Source organism: Prunus persica, chromosome G3 (assembly GCF_000346465.2).
Source record: "Prunus persica cultivar Lovell chromosome G3, Prunus_persica_NCBIv2, whole genome shotgun sequence".
Taxonomy (NCBI): Eukaryota; Viridiplantae; Streptophyta; class Magnoliopsida; order Rosales; family Rosaceae; genus Prunus; species Prunus persica.
Genome location: NC_034011.1, coordinates 17,005,157 through 17,022,521, shown reverse-complemented (window position 1 = coordinate 17,022,521; position 17,365 = coordinate 17,005,157). Strand labels below are relative to the sequence as shown.

General features: G+C 38.6%; 1 protein-coding gene across 5 annotated transcripts in view; it reads right to left on the bottom strand.

Moving 5' to 3' along the window:
- The window catches only part of LOC18782644 (protein ACCELERATED CELL DEATH 6), a 29,533-nt gene continuing 20,890 nt past the window's right edge, over nucleotides 8,723-17,365 (bottom strand). For 2 of the 5 annotated variants that reach the window (XM_020558818.1, XM_020558819.1), the window contains exon 4: nucleotides 8,723-9,763. In XM_020558818.1, coding sequence (XP_020414407.1) covers nucleotides 8,921-9,763 — 843 coding nt within the window. In that variant the 3' untranslated portion in view covers nucleotides 8,723-8,920. Of the gene's footprint in view, nucleotides 9,764-9,932; nucleotides 10,256-17,365 lie in introns of those variants that run through there. The other 3 variants (XR_002270559.1, XM_020558821.1, XM_020558820.1) reach the window with 3 other exon arrangements.

The window sequence follows — 17,365 nt, the reverse complement described above, 5'->3', positions numbered from 1 at the left end:
GTACGTAGGTAGCCTAGAGTTTCACCTAGGTGCAGTCGCGACTTAAACTGTTACTTTCATTGAGTTCGATTTTGAATATGTTAGTGAGGTTGAAGCCCAGTTAATGAGAGATTAAATGCTTGTTTATATTTCAGTTTTACTGAATGTTGTGGTTAAACTGTGTTGGTGGTTATGACGGGTTTAAAACCTGTTTGGATTGATGATTGATTTTGGCCTATTCCATAAACTGGATGCTTGTAATTTCTGCATGCTGTCGGTTGGAAATTATTACTTATGTATTTTGACAGGTTGAAAATTTGGAAAGAGTCCATTTTTCAGGGGAGACTGCCTAAAGTTCGGTCGAGGGTCTCGTTCCTCTTTTCCTTTGATTTTGGAGAAGAGGATGTTGTAAGTAAATGGGCCCGGCATCGGGTGATGTCAACAAAATATAGGGTTCGTCACAGATTCTGAGGAATTTGGGGCAAGTCCTATCAGGGATAAGTCCCAAAAGAATTGGGCTGCTTCCCTCTCTCCTTCCCGGCCCATCTTTGCCGTAATTGCAGTCAATATCGCTTGCAAAACGAGAAAAACTGACAGGTTTTTACTCAAACTTTCCGGCTTTGTTTCCGATGATTTTGACCACTATTTTTTTCGATCCATGTATGCCTTCTCATCTTTTCAACGTGATCTAGTTGATGGTTGGGTTGGTTAGGATCGATTTTGAAGTTTTAAAACTCAATTTGAAACCTCAATTTTGGCCCGTTTTCGGCTCGAGTTTCCGGCAAGCTCTGGCCACTTTTTGGCTAGAGCCCATGAACAAAAGTTGCTCCACTAGTTGTCCTGATCACATTGGTATAGGTATTGTTAGGTGTTTTAAAAATTTTCCGGTAGCCAATGTCGTCCCATTTGGGTGGCCCATTTGGTTCTAAAATGTCCCCAATGTTGTCTCGAGCACGACGGTATGCTCGGATTTGAATTTGGTTATCGTTTGGTGGTCGATCGGATTTACGCATATTAGGCGTTATATGGATTCGATATGTTCGGGCTGTTTGATCGATTCCATTTCCAAATATGTGATCTAGGTACCTCTAGGATCATGTTGGAATTTGCGGATTGAGAATCGGAGTCCTGGATGCTCGGATTCAATGATTCAAAGATTACGCAAAGCAGTGACTTTCCGATCATGCAATTGCGAGCAATCCAACCGCCTGATCTGGACCACACTTGCAGGATGTGTTAAGTAAATTTTGTCGAACCTGTAAGAACTTTCGAATCAAAATCGAATGTCAAGGGACTCGCACGCCCAGTTAACCAAGTTTGGGAAATTTGACCACTCGGTTGACTGAGCGTCTTCCGAGGTTAGGAACCTCCCGTTTGTCGTACACATACTTTGAATCCTTGGAAAATTAGGAGTTGTTTTTAATGTTCTCGTTCGAAGTATTTTAAGTAATCTAGTCCTCGTATTCTTCAATAGGTACTTCGGCTCTTCCTACTGAGAAGGCGGGACCTTCTCAGGGTCAAGGAGATTTGGATTATCTGTGAGTGTACTTTATTTTAAAATAGCATTATTTTCAATGATTAAATTACTATGCATTTAAAATAGGATACCCTGACTATGGAGTTGTTATATACATATTTATTTATTTATTTTAATCATGGAAATTTCAGCTATTTTGATATTTGAGATTTATAATTATTTTGAATATGGATTATATGTGCTGAGAAATTGTTATTCACTCTATGATTAAATAACGACGTAAGGGATTAATATGTGTTGGGGTACTTTGTTGATTGTTGTGTGAATATGTGATTGCACCATGCTAAGTACCCTCCCCTAGTTACTGTACCCACATGTGGCGTTGCATTGTCCGGCATGTGGGCTCATTTGGTTATGTTAGTATTTTATCACATGTGGCGTTGGATTATCCGGCTTGTGATAAAGCAATCTACGCATGTAGGACTTAGTTGGTTAGGTTTGGCAATATGTGGCGTTAAATTTTTCGGCGTGTGTGCCGTAGAGTGGTAGACACCTAGTTGGATTGTTCATCCCTTGGCGCAGGGTAGAAAGGTAAAGCCCTGCGGGCTAGTCAAACAATCCCCATATTAGATTGTTTCCCCCGGTACTCGTGTTTGTGTGATACTATCTTATATATTATTATATTATATTATATTACTCATATACTTATGAGAATTTGGGGTGTATATCTTTAAGGTTATGAGATTTTTTGTGGTCTCTATATATATAACTATATATATATACACGTTTAACTAATTTAAAGCTATCTTTACACATTTCGTTTTATGAGTCTATGTTTCAGGAACGGGTTGGATTGGAGTCCAAAAACTTGACTTGGATATTATTATATGATATCTAGGATGTGAGAGTACTTCGATTTCACATTGATTACGTATATATAATTCCAAATTCATGTTTTTAGCATCGGTTTCCAAACGGTAGGGTTAGTATGTTGTTTTCAAATATAACCAAACTTTGTTTTGTTCACTCACATGTTTTCTGTTTTGTGCCCTCTAGGCAGTAGTTAGACTTGAAACGAGCGGCCAATACGTGACTTGCACTACCAAGCCTCAAACTTCTATAGGGCTACGTTTAATCATTGTTATTTTCGTTGAAATTTATTGCGTTTGTAAACTGGAATACTTTAGTAATGCTCTGTTATCGCCCGCGATAGGGTTGGATGTAAGGCCGGAAGCCTATTTTGTACATTGCATGTTTCTACATTGTGCATGCTACTATTGGGACTATTTTTTTGTGTCTGACAGGTTGAAATTTTTTGAGAAATGTCCATTTTTCAGGGGAGACTCTGCCGAAATTTCGGCAGAAAGTTCATCACTCTTTAGTAAGTGGGCCTGACATCATATTGATCTAAGAAAAACCACAGGATTCATCCAGGATTCCAAGGAATTCGGGACGGGTCTTGTTAGTGGATGTGAAGCTACGGACGTAGAAATTAAAGATGACATTTGGTAATCGGCGTTGTATTAATGTCATATACCACTACTGTGAAAATAAATTTCTCGACGTATGACGTCCTCATGTACTACGACGGTATTTATAACATTACTGTCATATAAATTTATAGCGAACCACGACACTAGTAGGGTAGATAACGACGTCTAAATTTAAAAATATCCACGTCGCATTTTTACTGTTTCAAGACACTACTACAAAAAATGTAGAAAACAACGATGGTAGATCAAAAAACCGTCATTGTGTTTGAAAAGACGACAGTAATAGAAAACTGTCGTTGATGAATAACTTGAACACCTAAAAAATGCAGATTCTCATGGATGTTTTTTAAAAAAACGATGCACCAAATTAAAAAGCGTCGGCTTATGGAAAAGGTTTTCTTCAGAGTTAAACTCTGAGCCCAAAAACAACGGCAGCAGCTATGAAGCCACCGACATAGAAAGCAAAGACGACACTTTTCAACAACAGCCGCCGTGTTTGCTCCTAAATAAATGCAACCAAATTTTCTTAGTCAGTGTCGTATAATTTCAAAGGAATCCATATCGGTATATTACAAAACTTCGCTGTATTAAGTCAATGTACCACGATGGTAAAGATAAATTTATCGACTTTTTATTCACAGTTTACTACGACGGTATCTATTACTCTACTGTCAGGGTAAGTTGTAGTAACCACGTCGGTTCGTTCAATTAACGATGTATAATATTATTTTATCACGTTGTGAACTTAAAAGTACTATCGTATTTATTTACTTTATACATGTGACTTATCTGTAAACTGACATCTTAATTTTTATTGCTTTTTAAGATTTATTTCTGGAATTTTTGTAGCCTAAGACGGTAGATCAACAGAAGTTATTCATTGAAAATTCAAGCAATTCTAAAAGCAGAACTCAAAGCAGTTCCTTAGCTTCTTCCTTTTGTTTCTCTAATTGTCTTAAAATTTCTCTTGTTCCCTTATTCCTATAAATTAGGAATTCATAGTTCTATCAACTAGAAGTTTTGGATCAGTGGTGTCAAGGTACATGGTGAATTCGGGCAAACAACATTAGACAGCAGCAAAGTGGATTCTCAGGTACTTGAAGGGCACCAAGAAGTTTGGGATATTGTTTGAAAGAAAACAAGGAAAGGCATGTGTGTCGGGTTATGTGGATTTAGATTATGCAGGAGATCTAGACAAAAGGAGATCCATCACAGGATATGTCTTCACTTGTGGTGGAGGACCGATTAGTTGGAGAGCGGTGCTACAATCGGTTAGTGCCTTGTCAACTACTGAAGTAGAGTATATGGCACTGACAGAAGCTTCAAAAGAAGCGGTATGGCTAAAGAGATTGGCAAAGGAATTCGGGATAGCTCAAGACTTGGTGGTGATACAAAGTGATAGTCAAAATGCTATATGCCTAGTGAAGAATCAAGTGTTCCATGGAAGCTCCAAAAACATTGATCTAAGATACCACCGGATAAGGGATTGGGTGAATGATGGAGACATCACGATAAGGAAGGTTCATACAACGGAGAACGCTTCAGATTGTCTAACAAAGCTAGTCACAGCAGCAAAGTTCAAGTATTGTTTGAGCTTGCTCTATCTTGTTCCATGCTAAAGATTGAGGTGGAGTTCTTGAGAGTTAGCAGGATGATTCTCAAGATAAAACAGATGTCCGGGAAGGAAATGATTTTCACAAGGAGTCTTAGGCTCACCAAGGTGGAGATTGTTGGAAAATTGGCTCACCTAAGGATACAAGGATTGGGGAAAGCAACCGGTCGCTGGGAACTTGCGACCGGTCATTTTTCAAGCTGGAAGGAAGATTTTGAAATTGTGCAAAAGCGACCGATTGTTGGGTCTTGGCGACCGTCGCTCCAGTCGTGTGGTTTTGGTTTTTCACGCATTTTCAAGCTATCTTTTCATGTGTTATCGCTTTCTACTGTCTTGCAAATACTTTTTGGGTCATTTCTGAGTTAAGTGAGTGTTGGCAAGCTGCTGGAAAGGTGAAGACAACACCGATGGGTGATTGTTGACTTGTTTCAAAGAGTACCTACTCTTTGGCTCTAGAAAGGGTGGCTGATGTGAAGGCATAGGATGGCTGGTGCATAGGTATTAATGACTTGCCTAAAGCTATGGTCTATGATAGTTGACTAAAGCCTCAATTGCAGGGGGGAAGCTGCAGCCCTTTCTCTAGTCCAAAGGCTTGTACATAAAAGGGAAGATGAAGCATGACAGCAAAGGTGAGGCTAAGTTGCTGGAAGCTAGAGAGTGCAGAGAATCCAAGAAAAAGAGAGAGTCTTTCAAGTGTATCAAGTGTTGAGAAAAGGGTGTGAGAGAAATAGATTGTGAGGGTAGAGTTCTAAGGGGGTTTTCTTTTGTAAACCAAAGTGGTAACCTATCACCATAAGTGAAGTTTCTCAAGGGGATCACCAAGAGGATGTACGCAAATTGTTGACCCTCTATAAACACTTGTGTCATCTATGCTTTGTTAATTTTCTGTGTATGTGTAAGACTCATCCATCACTGAGTTTGTCCAAAGTCCATCAACAACAAGGTCTAAAGGGGAGTGAGTTAGTTCATAATTCACAACAAGATTGACTAAAGGTCCCCTGAGGCCTGCGAGGAATGCGGCTCGGGTAGACTTTGTGTTCCCGAGGCCTGCAAGGAATGTGGCTCGGATTGACTTTGTGTTATCGAGGCCTGCGAGGATGTATCATATAATGCGACACAAGGAATTGACGGATTATTATGAGAATTGACAAAATAATATTGGAATTGACAGTATCAAGGGAATTGACGGATCAGGAATAGGGGTACGCCTAGGTGGAGAGAATTTAAGTTTTAAGATGTTTTAAACTAAAATTAAGGATTTTATTTTGGTATTTTATGGGCAAAGGTTTTAATATCTATTTTCCTGATATTATGAGACAAGGAATGAATGTTTACAAGTTTCAAGGATTTTATGCAGATCACCATTATTTTCTTAAGTGGTGAGTTTGTTTTACACAAAGAGGAAAATATATATATACCAATTAAGTTGTTGACATATATATATATATATATATAATGAGCCTTATGTGAGTTTCGAAGGAAAGGATAAAAGTGTCTTCGGAGCTTGTTGGTTTTATTTTTATTTTTATTTTATATATACAAACCAATAATATAAAAATTGATTTATGAGTTAGAGGAAGTTCAATGAGTGGCCTACTTATGTTCTGAGTATGAACTGTTCTGAGAATTGGAAAATTTGAAAAGTATATACTTTAGAACTTGTGAATAATGGTGAGCTTATCACTAACATGAGAAATAGAATTATTTTGCAAGCATATTGAAAGAACTACATGTGGCTTGATCTCTTGTTAAGGGTACATAGGCAATCTAGAGTTACTATGTATAGCCACAAGTTTAAGTGCTGAAAGTTTGTCCAGTTAAGTTATTTTGGAACTTGATAATGTATTTATGTTGTTCTAAGTTGAGACCAGTTTCAATTGGTAGAATGATTTACTTGGTATAAAGAGGGCCGAGGTCAATCCAAGTTGTTTGGTTGATGCATGCTGAACGATTGTGGATATATGAGTTGCATTCTGTACAGATGAAAATTTGGGAAACGAGCGAATTGCAGAGATGACTCTACAGAATTTTCTGCAGAAGGCAAACCTTAAAAGGATTTTTAGTCTTAGTTAGAAGGGAAATTTGGTCAAATGTGCCCGGCACCTACCAGGTGTTGGACACACACTGGGTTCGGCTCCGATTCCGAAGTTGAATTTGGGTTGGGTCCTGTCACAATAGCTAGACTTGAAACGAGCGGCCGATATGTGACTTGTACTACCAAGCCCTAGACTTCTATAAGGCTACGTTTAATCATTTTTATTTCTATTGAAATTTATTGCGTTTGTAAACTGGAATTCTTTAGTATTGCTCTGTTATCGCCTACGACAGGGTTGGATGTAAGGAGGCCTATTTTGTACATTGCATGTTTCTACATTGTGCTTGCTGTTGTTTGGGACTATCTTTTTGTGTTTGACAGGTTGAATTTTTTTGGGAAATGTCAATTTTTCAGGGGAGACTCTGCCGAAATGGGTCCGGCATTGATAGCGGAAAAACCAAAGGATTCGTCGCCAAATCCGAGGAATTCAGGACGGGTCCTGTCAGTGGGTGTGAAGCTACCGATGTAGAAATTAAAGACAAAGACGTTTGGAAATCGGAGTTGTATTAATGTCATATACCATGATCGTGAAAATAAATTTCTCGACATATGACGTCCTCATGTACTATGACAGTATTTATAACATTACTGTCATATAAAGTTACAGTGAACCACAGCACTAGTAGCGTAGATAACGATGTCTAAATGTAAAAATATCCACGTCACAATGTATTAAGTTAGTACACCACGATAGTGTGTATAAATAAATGGTAGTGGTAAATGTAATTTACCACTTCGTTATTGTAGAATATAGCATTGGGTTGTTTGACCTAACCACGTCGGTTTCTTCACAATGAGTGTCGTATAATATTATAGGAATCCACCTCGTTAATTGAAAAATACCTTCGTCTCTATTTCCTTTACACAACTGTCGTTCTATGACTACCGTCGTCTGAAATTTGTATTGCTTTTAAAGATTTATTTTTTGAGTTTTGGTAACCTACAATGGTAGATCAACAAAATGACAAGTATAGAGTAAAAACACGATGGTTTATATGTAAAACTGTCGTATCCTTAGAGATATGAAATCTTACCACTGGGAGCTATGTTCCTCATCACAATTGAACCATCAATATGGGAAATACAATATTTTGGAAGTTGGTGATGTGTGTGTCATCAATATTTTGGACCTTCAGAGAGGTGAGAGAGACACACACATACCAACATCCAAATTATTACCTCCAACCCAAATCCGAACCTTTAAAGAAGTAGAGAGAGCCAAGGGCATATGCTACTTGACTTAGAGTTGGAACCCAAATTATATCATGTAAAATTGTAAATAACCACGGTGGTTTATTCATAAAGAGCATCATATTAACTCAATATACCACGTCCGCAAAAATACACTTTTGTCGTGTAAAATTGTAAATAACCACGGCAATTTCTGAATACTAAAAGTCGTTTGACATTATTATCAGCCACGTTGGTTTCTACATGCATTGTGTCATATTAATTGCTATACTAGGGCCGTTTTTATCAAAACCCTCGTATTATGAAACTTTGCATTTCTATATTAACTTTTGCGTCACTTGACCTAAAATTTTACATTTTCTCAACCCGATAAAATATTTCACTCTCCCCGATAAATATTTCACTCTCCTCTCAGTTTTCCTTCCCAAAGCGGCGTGTCTGAATCTCTTGTCTTTGTACTTGCTTAATTGCTAAGCAAAGCTTAGAGCATCCACATTCATGCTCTTTATGTTTTAGTTAAAATTGAGCTAGTACAAAAACCTCCGTATTGTATTTTACTAATCCAAACCATCTATTTTGTAGAGACTCATTCAAAGATCATAGATCATCTCTACAAAAAAAAAAAAAAATCACTTGAATCTGATATCATTTGACCATAAATTGAATTATTGAAATTTTAATACTTTCTTGAAGCACCTTATTCATTAATTTTGTATGACACAATTGGATATTGAAACGGTTTCCGATTTGTCTAAGTTTTTGCAAGAATGATCTATGAATGTAGACTGAAAAAATAGATTGTTTGGATTGTTGAAAAAATATTTGTAGGGGACCCTAAAGGGTGTCCCTCAGTAGAAGAGGACTGTGTGTGTAGATATATATATATATATATGGAGGAAATAAAAATAGATTTCAGATTAGTAAACAAACTGATCATTCTGACTCACTCTTAACAAATTCTAACAGAAGCAAATTAAGGCAAACACAACTCACCATCGTCAAATAGATAGTTTACTTTAGCAATCCGGTGTAGTTCCTTCAACACACAAGGAAACAACAGGCGTATATTCTCCTCAGAATTTGTTGGTACGGTGACGTGCTCTCGAACTATCCACCAAACTATCAACCACTTTCCTGAGGCTTTTTGGGATCTTATGCTTGAACCTGCCCCACAACTTCCTTGACAACCAAATGATTAGGCGAATGGTGTGGATTAAAGCGATGGTTAGAAGCAACGCAATCCAAACCAACACAGCGGATTTACGGGATCTAACTCCTTGTGAAACGAGGATGTCAGTATTTGGAACCACCAACAGGGAAGCCAGTAAAAAGGTGAACGCCATAGAAGTGAGAGTGAGACACATGGCCATTGATAGAAGCCACATAATTACGCGATTCCGGAGGGGAAATCCTCCAACAAGCAAAAGGTTGACACTGAGAGAAGCAAGAAACGAGATGGTATTGAATGTTACGAACGCGAGGAATTCTTTGGGGAAGGCGCTGCCTGCCACTGAAGTTCCAGCCAAGCATATGTTATTTTGGGTGCAATAAGTAGTGCCTCTAGCGCTACTATTTGTATTATTCTCTTGCCAAACACCACCAGGTGGGTTAACTGCAGCTTGGAAAGTTGTAGTCGATATCATGGTTGCCACAATCATCAGCATGCTGCGTGTCTCTTCCAACCAAGTTTTTGGGTATTCCAAGCAATTTACCAGTCTATTTATCAGCCACCAAGCTGTTGCTATTGCTGTGTGCTGCTGAATCTGAACAGCAGCGGCAGTAGTTCTTTTTGTTTCCATACCTGGCTCAACCAAAATTTGATCAAGCTCAGGTAGGCTGCCCGAGTCTCTTGCATTTTTCTCTGAGGAATATAACTGGATCACGCCATTTGGTTCTTCTTTCACAGCAGGTATCACCTGCGCAACTCGTACTATTATTATGTCGAAAACTTTGCTGCTTGAAACCCAACTCGTACTAAGAATCGTGCATGTAGGTGTAGCATCAAAAATTAATCCCAACTCAAAAAGCAATAATACAGGGATTAAAAAAAACAGGGAATAAAATTTAAATTGTAGTTGTCTCGAATTTAGAGTGTCAAATGTATTAATTCTAAGAAAAATTAGTGTACAGGGATTAAAAAAAACTTTAATAATTATTATATGATGGCCTTTTTTTGTTTTGGGCTGGGTGAATTAGTTTTAAATTTTGTTTTGTTAAAGGTCAATGAGTAAGCCCATATGCTAATACCTATAGGCATGACTTACATTTACGTTTTTGTCCTTTTCCCCTTCTTTTTTTTCAGCACCACTATAAACCCCCATACCTGCCACCAACCGCCACCCGCCAACACCCTCTTCCACTGCCGTCATCAGTCACCGCTGCCATTCATTGACCACTATCTCCGGCCACTGCCCACAACAATTGTCACGTGACACCATTTTCATTTAATTTAATTTAAAATTATTTTTTTAAAAGAAGAAGATAAAAAATACGCACACTGCATTGCAGTTTTATTGTCAAAGCCTAAGTATACCAATAATAACATAAAAATACACATTGCATTGCCCTTTCTATTCTAAAAGCCTAAACAAAACCAATGTAAAAGTGGCATAAAAATACACACTGCATTTCAATTTCTATTCTTTAAGTCTAAAATTATCAATATATAAGTAACATAAAATTATACAAACTGCATTGCAATTTCTATTGTATAAGTCTACATACCAATATAAGAATAACATAAAAATATATACATTGAAGAATTTATTGTATATACCTAAAAAATAACAATATAATATACATAAGGGTTTAAAACTTATAAATTTTTGTAAGTTTAAATTGATCTATTTATATCACTCTAGAGTATGACAAATCGGTATTGATTAAATAATTTTTTTCTTCTAAAAAAACCTCTTTAATATAAATATTGTGTAACTGAACAAATATCACAAAAATAAAGTTGGTGAAGTGGTTTGTGATTGAGGCTTCCTCCTCTGAGGGAAGGTTTGAGTGCCTTGAAGTACACAAAATGTTCTATTTTTTAGAGTGAATAAGGGGTGCCGGAGTTGGTCTCCAGTTGGAGGTGGTGGTACAGGAGGCGGCCAAGAATGTGTGTAATTTTGAGGCTTTTTAATTACATTATTGTGAAATTAGATGCTATATTTTAGTCATTGACCTTATCTAGATTAGGTGAAATTAGGTTAGTATCTACCACAATAATAAAGTTCCTATTGAGTTCCCTTAATTCTATGTGTTAATTTACCAGATTTCACGATGTCAAAATTCACTTTAGGCATCGGTAAACTGAGAAACTGATGTTGTTAGTCTCTAAGGCACCAGTTCCATAAGTAATAGGAGGACCATAGGTTTATGAAGACCTCGCTACTAATGCTTGGCAATCCTTGCCCATGAAGTAGCATCAGTCGATATTTAAACTGATGCCATATATATTTCAAGTTTTTTTTTTAGTAAAAGTTTTAAGGACCGATATCTTTTACTCAGTTCAATTCATGCCAAAACATTTACACTTTGCCTTAAAATATTTGACCAATCTAAACCCACTCACGCTCTCTCGCGTAAGTATCAAAATTCATTCTTCGTCTCTCTGCTCTCGAAATCTTACTTTCCCTCAAGACTTTAACGATCGCAAGGGTTTAGGGAGAACAAGTTGAGATTGAATGCAACGATTTGGCGAGCAGTTGTTGGTGGTGTTGATTAGGTGGGTGAATTCGGAGGCATAGAAGGAGAAAGCGAGATGGAAAGAAGGGATTTCAACGTGGATGGGCCAGTCAGATCATCATGGAGTTCAGATCCAACCCGATGCGGTTCCCATTGATATGAGATGGATGACTTGTTGAACAATAGGGCTGTCCTCGTCGAGGGAAGAGAGAGCTCGAATGAGAGGCAAGATGAGGAAATGTGGTGAAAGGTGGGGATATAACAGAGGAAATGGCATGATAGAGCTTAGGGGACGTGGACAGTGGAAGATTGGGGTTTGAAATGAAGTTGGAGTTTGAACGTGACGTCCCTGAGGGTGTTAAATTCAACGGCGATAGAACCCAACCCTTGTTTCAAAGAGAGAGGGGAAAAGAGAAAAAGGGAAGAGAGAGAAAGAGGAGGGGGTGGGCGGCAGAGCCAAGAGGGTGGAGTGGAGATGGGCGACGATCAATGGGGGTGGTGGCTGTGAGGAGATGGTAGGGTGCTAGGGTTTGGGGAAGAAGATGAGAGATATTCATTTTTTTTTTCATTTAATTAAGGTTTTAGTTCATTAAGTCACTTTTGCCGTTAACAAATCTATTAACTGTATACGTGAAAATAGATATGCCACGTAGATCCACTCATATGGTGCCACATGGTCCGGCAATATTATTAATTAATAAATAATAAGAAAACATTATTAATTAAATACTAGATGACAATAAAATTAACTTTGTTTGGCAAAAGTTAATCTAAACTCCCACCCGTGTCACCAAATTCTGTTGCGATGTCTGACACGAAGATTAGGGGCACAACTTTACACGTATCGAGTACCCTTGAGACCCCTCTTGTCAGTTCTCACAGTTCCAAAGACCCAACTCTTGATTCTGCTTCAATCATTACTACATGTACAATGGGTTCTATATTACATACTTCTGGCCACTACTACATTTTACTATTTGTGCAACGAAAGAAAATACAGTCCAGCGACGGAAACAAAAATTTGTCGCGCAAACAGACGAAAACATGCGCGACGAAACTTTTGGTCGCGCAAAGAAACTTAGCACGACAAACAAATGAGTCGTCGCGCAAAATGGGGAAGAAAAACCCGGGTTTATTTTTTTGGCGCCAAACATTTGCGCGACGATATTGATCGTCGTGAAAGATATCCTGGCGCGACGGTTTCGAATTTCGTCGTGTAAAGGTGGACAGAAAAATGTGCGATATCTTTTTTTTAGCACCAAATACTTGCGCGACGGAACTACAATTCGTCGCGTAACGTTTGATGTCGGCACGTTCTTGTGCGACGGATATTTGCGTATGCGCGACGCTGTTTTGATTTTGCGCGACGAATTGGAAATTTCATCACGCAAAATCTCGATGTTGATAGGTGCTTGCGCGACGAAAAAAATTATTTTATGCAACGAAAAAATGGTTTTGCGCGACGAAAATGTTGTTTCGTCGCGCAAAATCCTTTATCTACATCTCTGAATTCTGCCATTGCAGAGGCAGAATGCAAAAAAAAATTGGAACCTCTCTCTATCTGTGCTGCTGCCTTTGCTAGGAATTCAATATGCTCATTGGGTAAGTATTATTTGTCGTTTGTTTAAAAGTATTAATTTGTCATATTAACGCTATTAATTTTGTTCTCATTATAGATATTTGTAATTAGCGATTGTGGAGAACGATTGAGAAAGTATTTTATTCATTTTATATTAAATTATGTTGAACTTAGTTTGTTATATTTATATTTTTTGTTGTGAAATTATATTTATATTATGTTGTTAAATTGTGCGTGACGCAGCACAATGTGCTGTGATGTACGAAGTTAATTGAAATTAACTTCGTACTTTTATTATTATTTTTTAGTAACACTTAGTTTCCCGTTCGAGATTAGTTGGATTTCGTGCATGGATGCTTAAAGCATGATTGCGGTCCAATTAATTCTTGAATTGTCCCATTATTTGGATAGTTTGGTAATGCATAGTGTTGTCACGTAATCTACGGCTACAAGATTAGGTTTCGATTCTGGAGATTTCGGTGTCATCTCGGTACGTTCTTGGGGTGGTATGTAGGTATTTATACTTATGCCCACCTCAAGAACTGTATTGAGATGCTACTGAAATTCATTTACGTTGAAAACTAATCTCATGTAGCCGTAGGTTACGTGACAGGACTATGCATTCCCGAATGGGATAGGGCCCTTACCGGAGGCATAAGGTGACATTATAACTTCATATGAAGTTGTTGTGATTGTTGTGTTGTGATTGTGGTTTCAGGAATTATGAGCAAAAGGTGGATATAGAACCCGAGTAGATGCGTAGACGAATACTTGGATGGAATCGAGGATTTTATTGAGTTTGCACGTAGACACAACCCGGGTGCAACTAGAATCCGTTGTCCTTGTAGGAGGTGTAACAACACTTTGTGGGAGACAATTGAAAATGTTGGATTTCATTTAGTAAGGAATGGAATGATTGAGACATATAGCATTTGGAACCTTCACGGGGAACAATTAGACAATGCTTCGTCTTCAAATGCCACAAGGGTGGACAATGTTGAACCTATTGTGGATCCTAATGAACAAGTCATGGATATTATAAATGATGCTTTTCCATTTGCATTGACCAACATCAATCAGGAAGAGGAAGATGACCTGCCTACCCCAATGGACAGTGCAGAGTTCGAACAATATGAACAACTGCTAAAAAATGCAAACCAAGAGTTATATCCGGGGTGCGAATGCTTTTCCGTTCTCACGACCATTGTGTAGCTAATGCAAGGAAAAATAAAGTATCGTATGTCAAACCTGTGTTTCGAGTACTTTTTGGGTGTTTTCAAGAGAATGCTTCCAACTGACAATTGTTTGCCGAAAGACCATAGACACGCGCAAAAGGTGTTGAATGATCTTGGATACATGCCCTATATGCAAAGAGTTGAGGTTCAAGATGACATCTCAGAATCGAACGACTAAGATCCCACAAAAAGTCATGCGTTATCTGACCCTAAAACCTAGGCTATAGCGATTGTATACGCCGACTCATACTGCCACAGACATGAGATGGCATAAGGAAAAACGGGTAGACGACGATGTGATGCGGCATCCTGCAGATGGGGAGGCATGGAAAGAGTTCGATCGAACATTCCCCGAGTTTGCTGCTGATCCCCGAAATGTTAGATTGGGACTTGCCACTGACGGATTCAATTCGTACGGGGTTCTAAACCAACACCACAGCACTTGGCCGATTTTCGTATTCCCATATAATTTGCCGCATTGGAAATGCATGAAAAAAGAATACATGATGATGACTGTTTTGATGACTGAGGATCCTGGCAGGTCAATTGATGTTTACTTAAGGCCGTTGGTTGATGAGCTCAAGGATTTATGGACAAACGGTGTGTGTACGTATGATAAATCCACTGGGAAGATGTTCACATTGCGGGCAGCAGTTATGTGGACTGTGAATGATTTTCCCGCATATGCAATGGTTTTTGGGTGGAGCACTAAGGGTTATTTGACATGCCCTGTATGCAAGGAAGATGTAACTTCGGGTTGGCACGCGGGAAAAGTTTGTTATCTAGGTCATCAGAGATGGTTGCCATGGGACCACGAGTGGCGGGAAAAGGATAAAGAGTTTGACGGGAACACAGAGCATCGCCTCAAACCTAGAGAATGGTCCGGTGATGAGATCTTGGAACAACTTAACCGTTTGGATTTTTCTCCGTTCGGGAAAACAGTTACTCAGACCAGACCTTCTACACATTTGAACTAGACGCACAAGCCTATGTTTTTTGAGCTCCCATATTGGTCGAAACTAAAATTGAGGCACAATCTCGACGTTATGCATGTTGAGAAAAATGTCTGACACATTGATGTGCACGATGCTAGATATCGAGGGTAAGACAAAAGATACGATCAAAGCTCGTCTTGATTTGGAAAGAATGGGCATACAAAGAGATTTATGGATGAACAGGGACGGTGATAAAGCTAGAAGGGATCTGGCATTTTTTTTCCATGAAACCGAATGACAAAAAAGATTTTCTAAAGTTTGTATTGTCTGTAAAATTTCCCGATGGGTATGCTTCTAATATCGCGTGAATGTTGACGGGGTAAATTTAATGAACTAAAGAGCCATGACTGCCATGCGTTTATGCAACACCTACTTCCTGTGGGTATTCGATACCTTTTGCCAGAAGATGTAGTGAAACCAATCATGTTGTTGTCCAGATTTTTTTCCCAAATGACGGCAAAAACATTGTGAAAGACAGACATTAATCAGTTGCGCCATGACATTGTCTAAGTCCTATGCAAGTTCGAGATGACATTCCCTCCAGCTTTCTTCACAAGTATGATTCACGTGATGGTTCACTTGCCAAAAGAGGCATTGCTCGCTGGTCCTGTCAACTATCGCTGGATGTATCCAATAGAAATGTATATAATCCTCATCATTTGTTTATGCATCCTTATCCCACGCTCGATAATTTGTATCGTTTCGTTTTATTTTGGCAGGCTTTTCGGAGAGCTGAAAAAACTGTACGCAACAGGGCGAAGCCCGAAGGATCAATTATAGAGGCTTGGGTTCAATATGAATCGCTTACTTTCTGTGGAATGTATTTAAAAGATGTGGACACGGCTTTCAATCGTCCTCAGTGCAATAATGATGAAGGTCAGACAAATGAGAAACTTTCTGTTTTTGCCCAAAGCGCACGACCCTTTGGATATCCTGTACGAGGAGAGTCGTTTTCCAGAAATGACATGGAGGTAGCGCATTGGTTCGTACTTAACAATTGTGATGAGATAATGGCATACTTAGATGAGCATGAAGAGATGATGAAGCGAGAACATCCATCACATTTGTATGCCAAGAAACACCGTGATTTGTTTCCACAATGGTTTTCGGAATATGTAAGTTATAAGTGTTTTGTATTTGATATATATATATATTGTATTATTTAATGTTATCAAACTAACATGTGAATGTTTTTGTATAATATTAGGTGAATAAGTTGAAATCATCGAATTCACCCTCTTACAGTGAAGAGTTATATAACTTGGCATTTGGGCCGATTCACGCTGAATTATTCTCGGGTTGCCATGTTAACGGCGTCAAGTTTTTGGGGATTGCACGAGATGACAAGTTGTGTACACAAAACAGCAGTGTCCATGTCCCAGGTGGAGGCGAAAATACGGACATTGATGTCTATGGCAAACTCACAACTGTCGTGCAATTGCTTGACAAAGCCCGATACCAAGTGATCATGTTTAAGTGTCGATGGTTTGATACAAACCCAAATAGGCAGGGAAGTGTTAAAATAGACCATGGCTTACTATCAGTGAACATTAACAGAACTTGGTATGATGACGACCCTTACATTTTGGCAAACATGGCAAGACAGATTGTGTATCTAGATGACCCTAAAGCCGGAAGCGGTTGGAAAGTTGCTAAGCAGATGGATCAGAGCAACGTGTATGCTATACCAGAACTAGACCCAACTGACAACGACGTCGACAATGTCATTGACCAACGGTTGGAATCTTCCAAAGCAGAAACACTTCGAGATACAAATGTTATACAAGAACCGTTTTAGCTTCAAGGAGTGTCTTCAATTGAAATACCGATTCAGTCAATTACAATTGACCTTGGTGATCTTCCGCGATACGAAGTTCCAGTGGGCCCGAACAACGAAAGTGATGAGGAGGAGGATTGGGAGACCGAAAGTGATGATAGCGAGGATAATGAAGGTTATTATAGTTCAGATGATGAATAATGCAATTTATTAGCGACTATGTAATAACCCAAAACAAAATATCTAAAATTAGG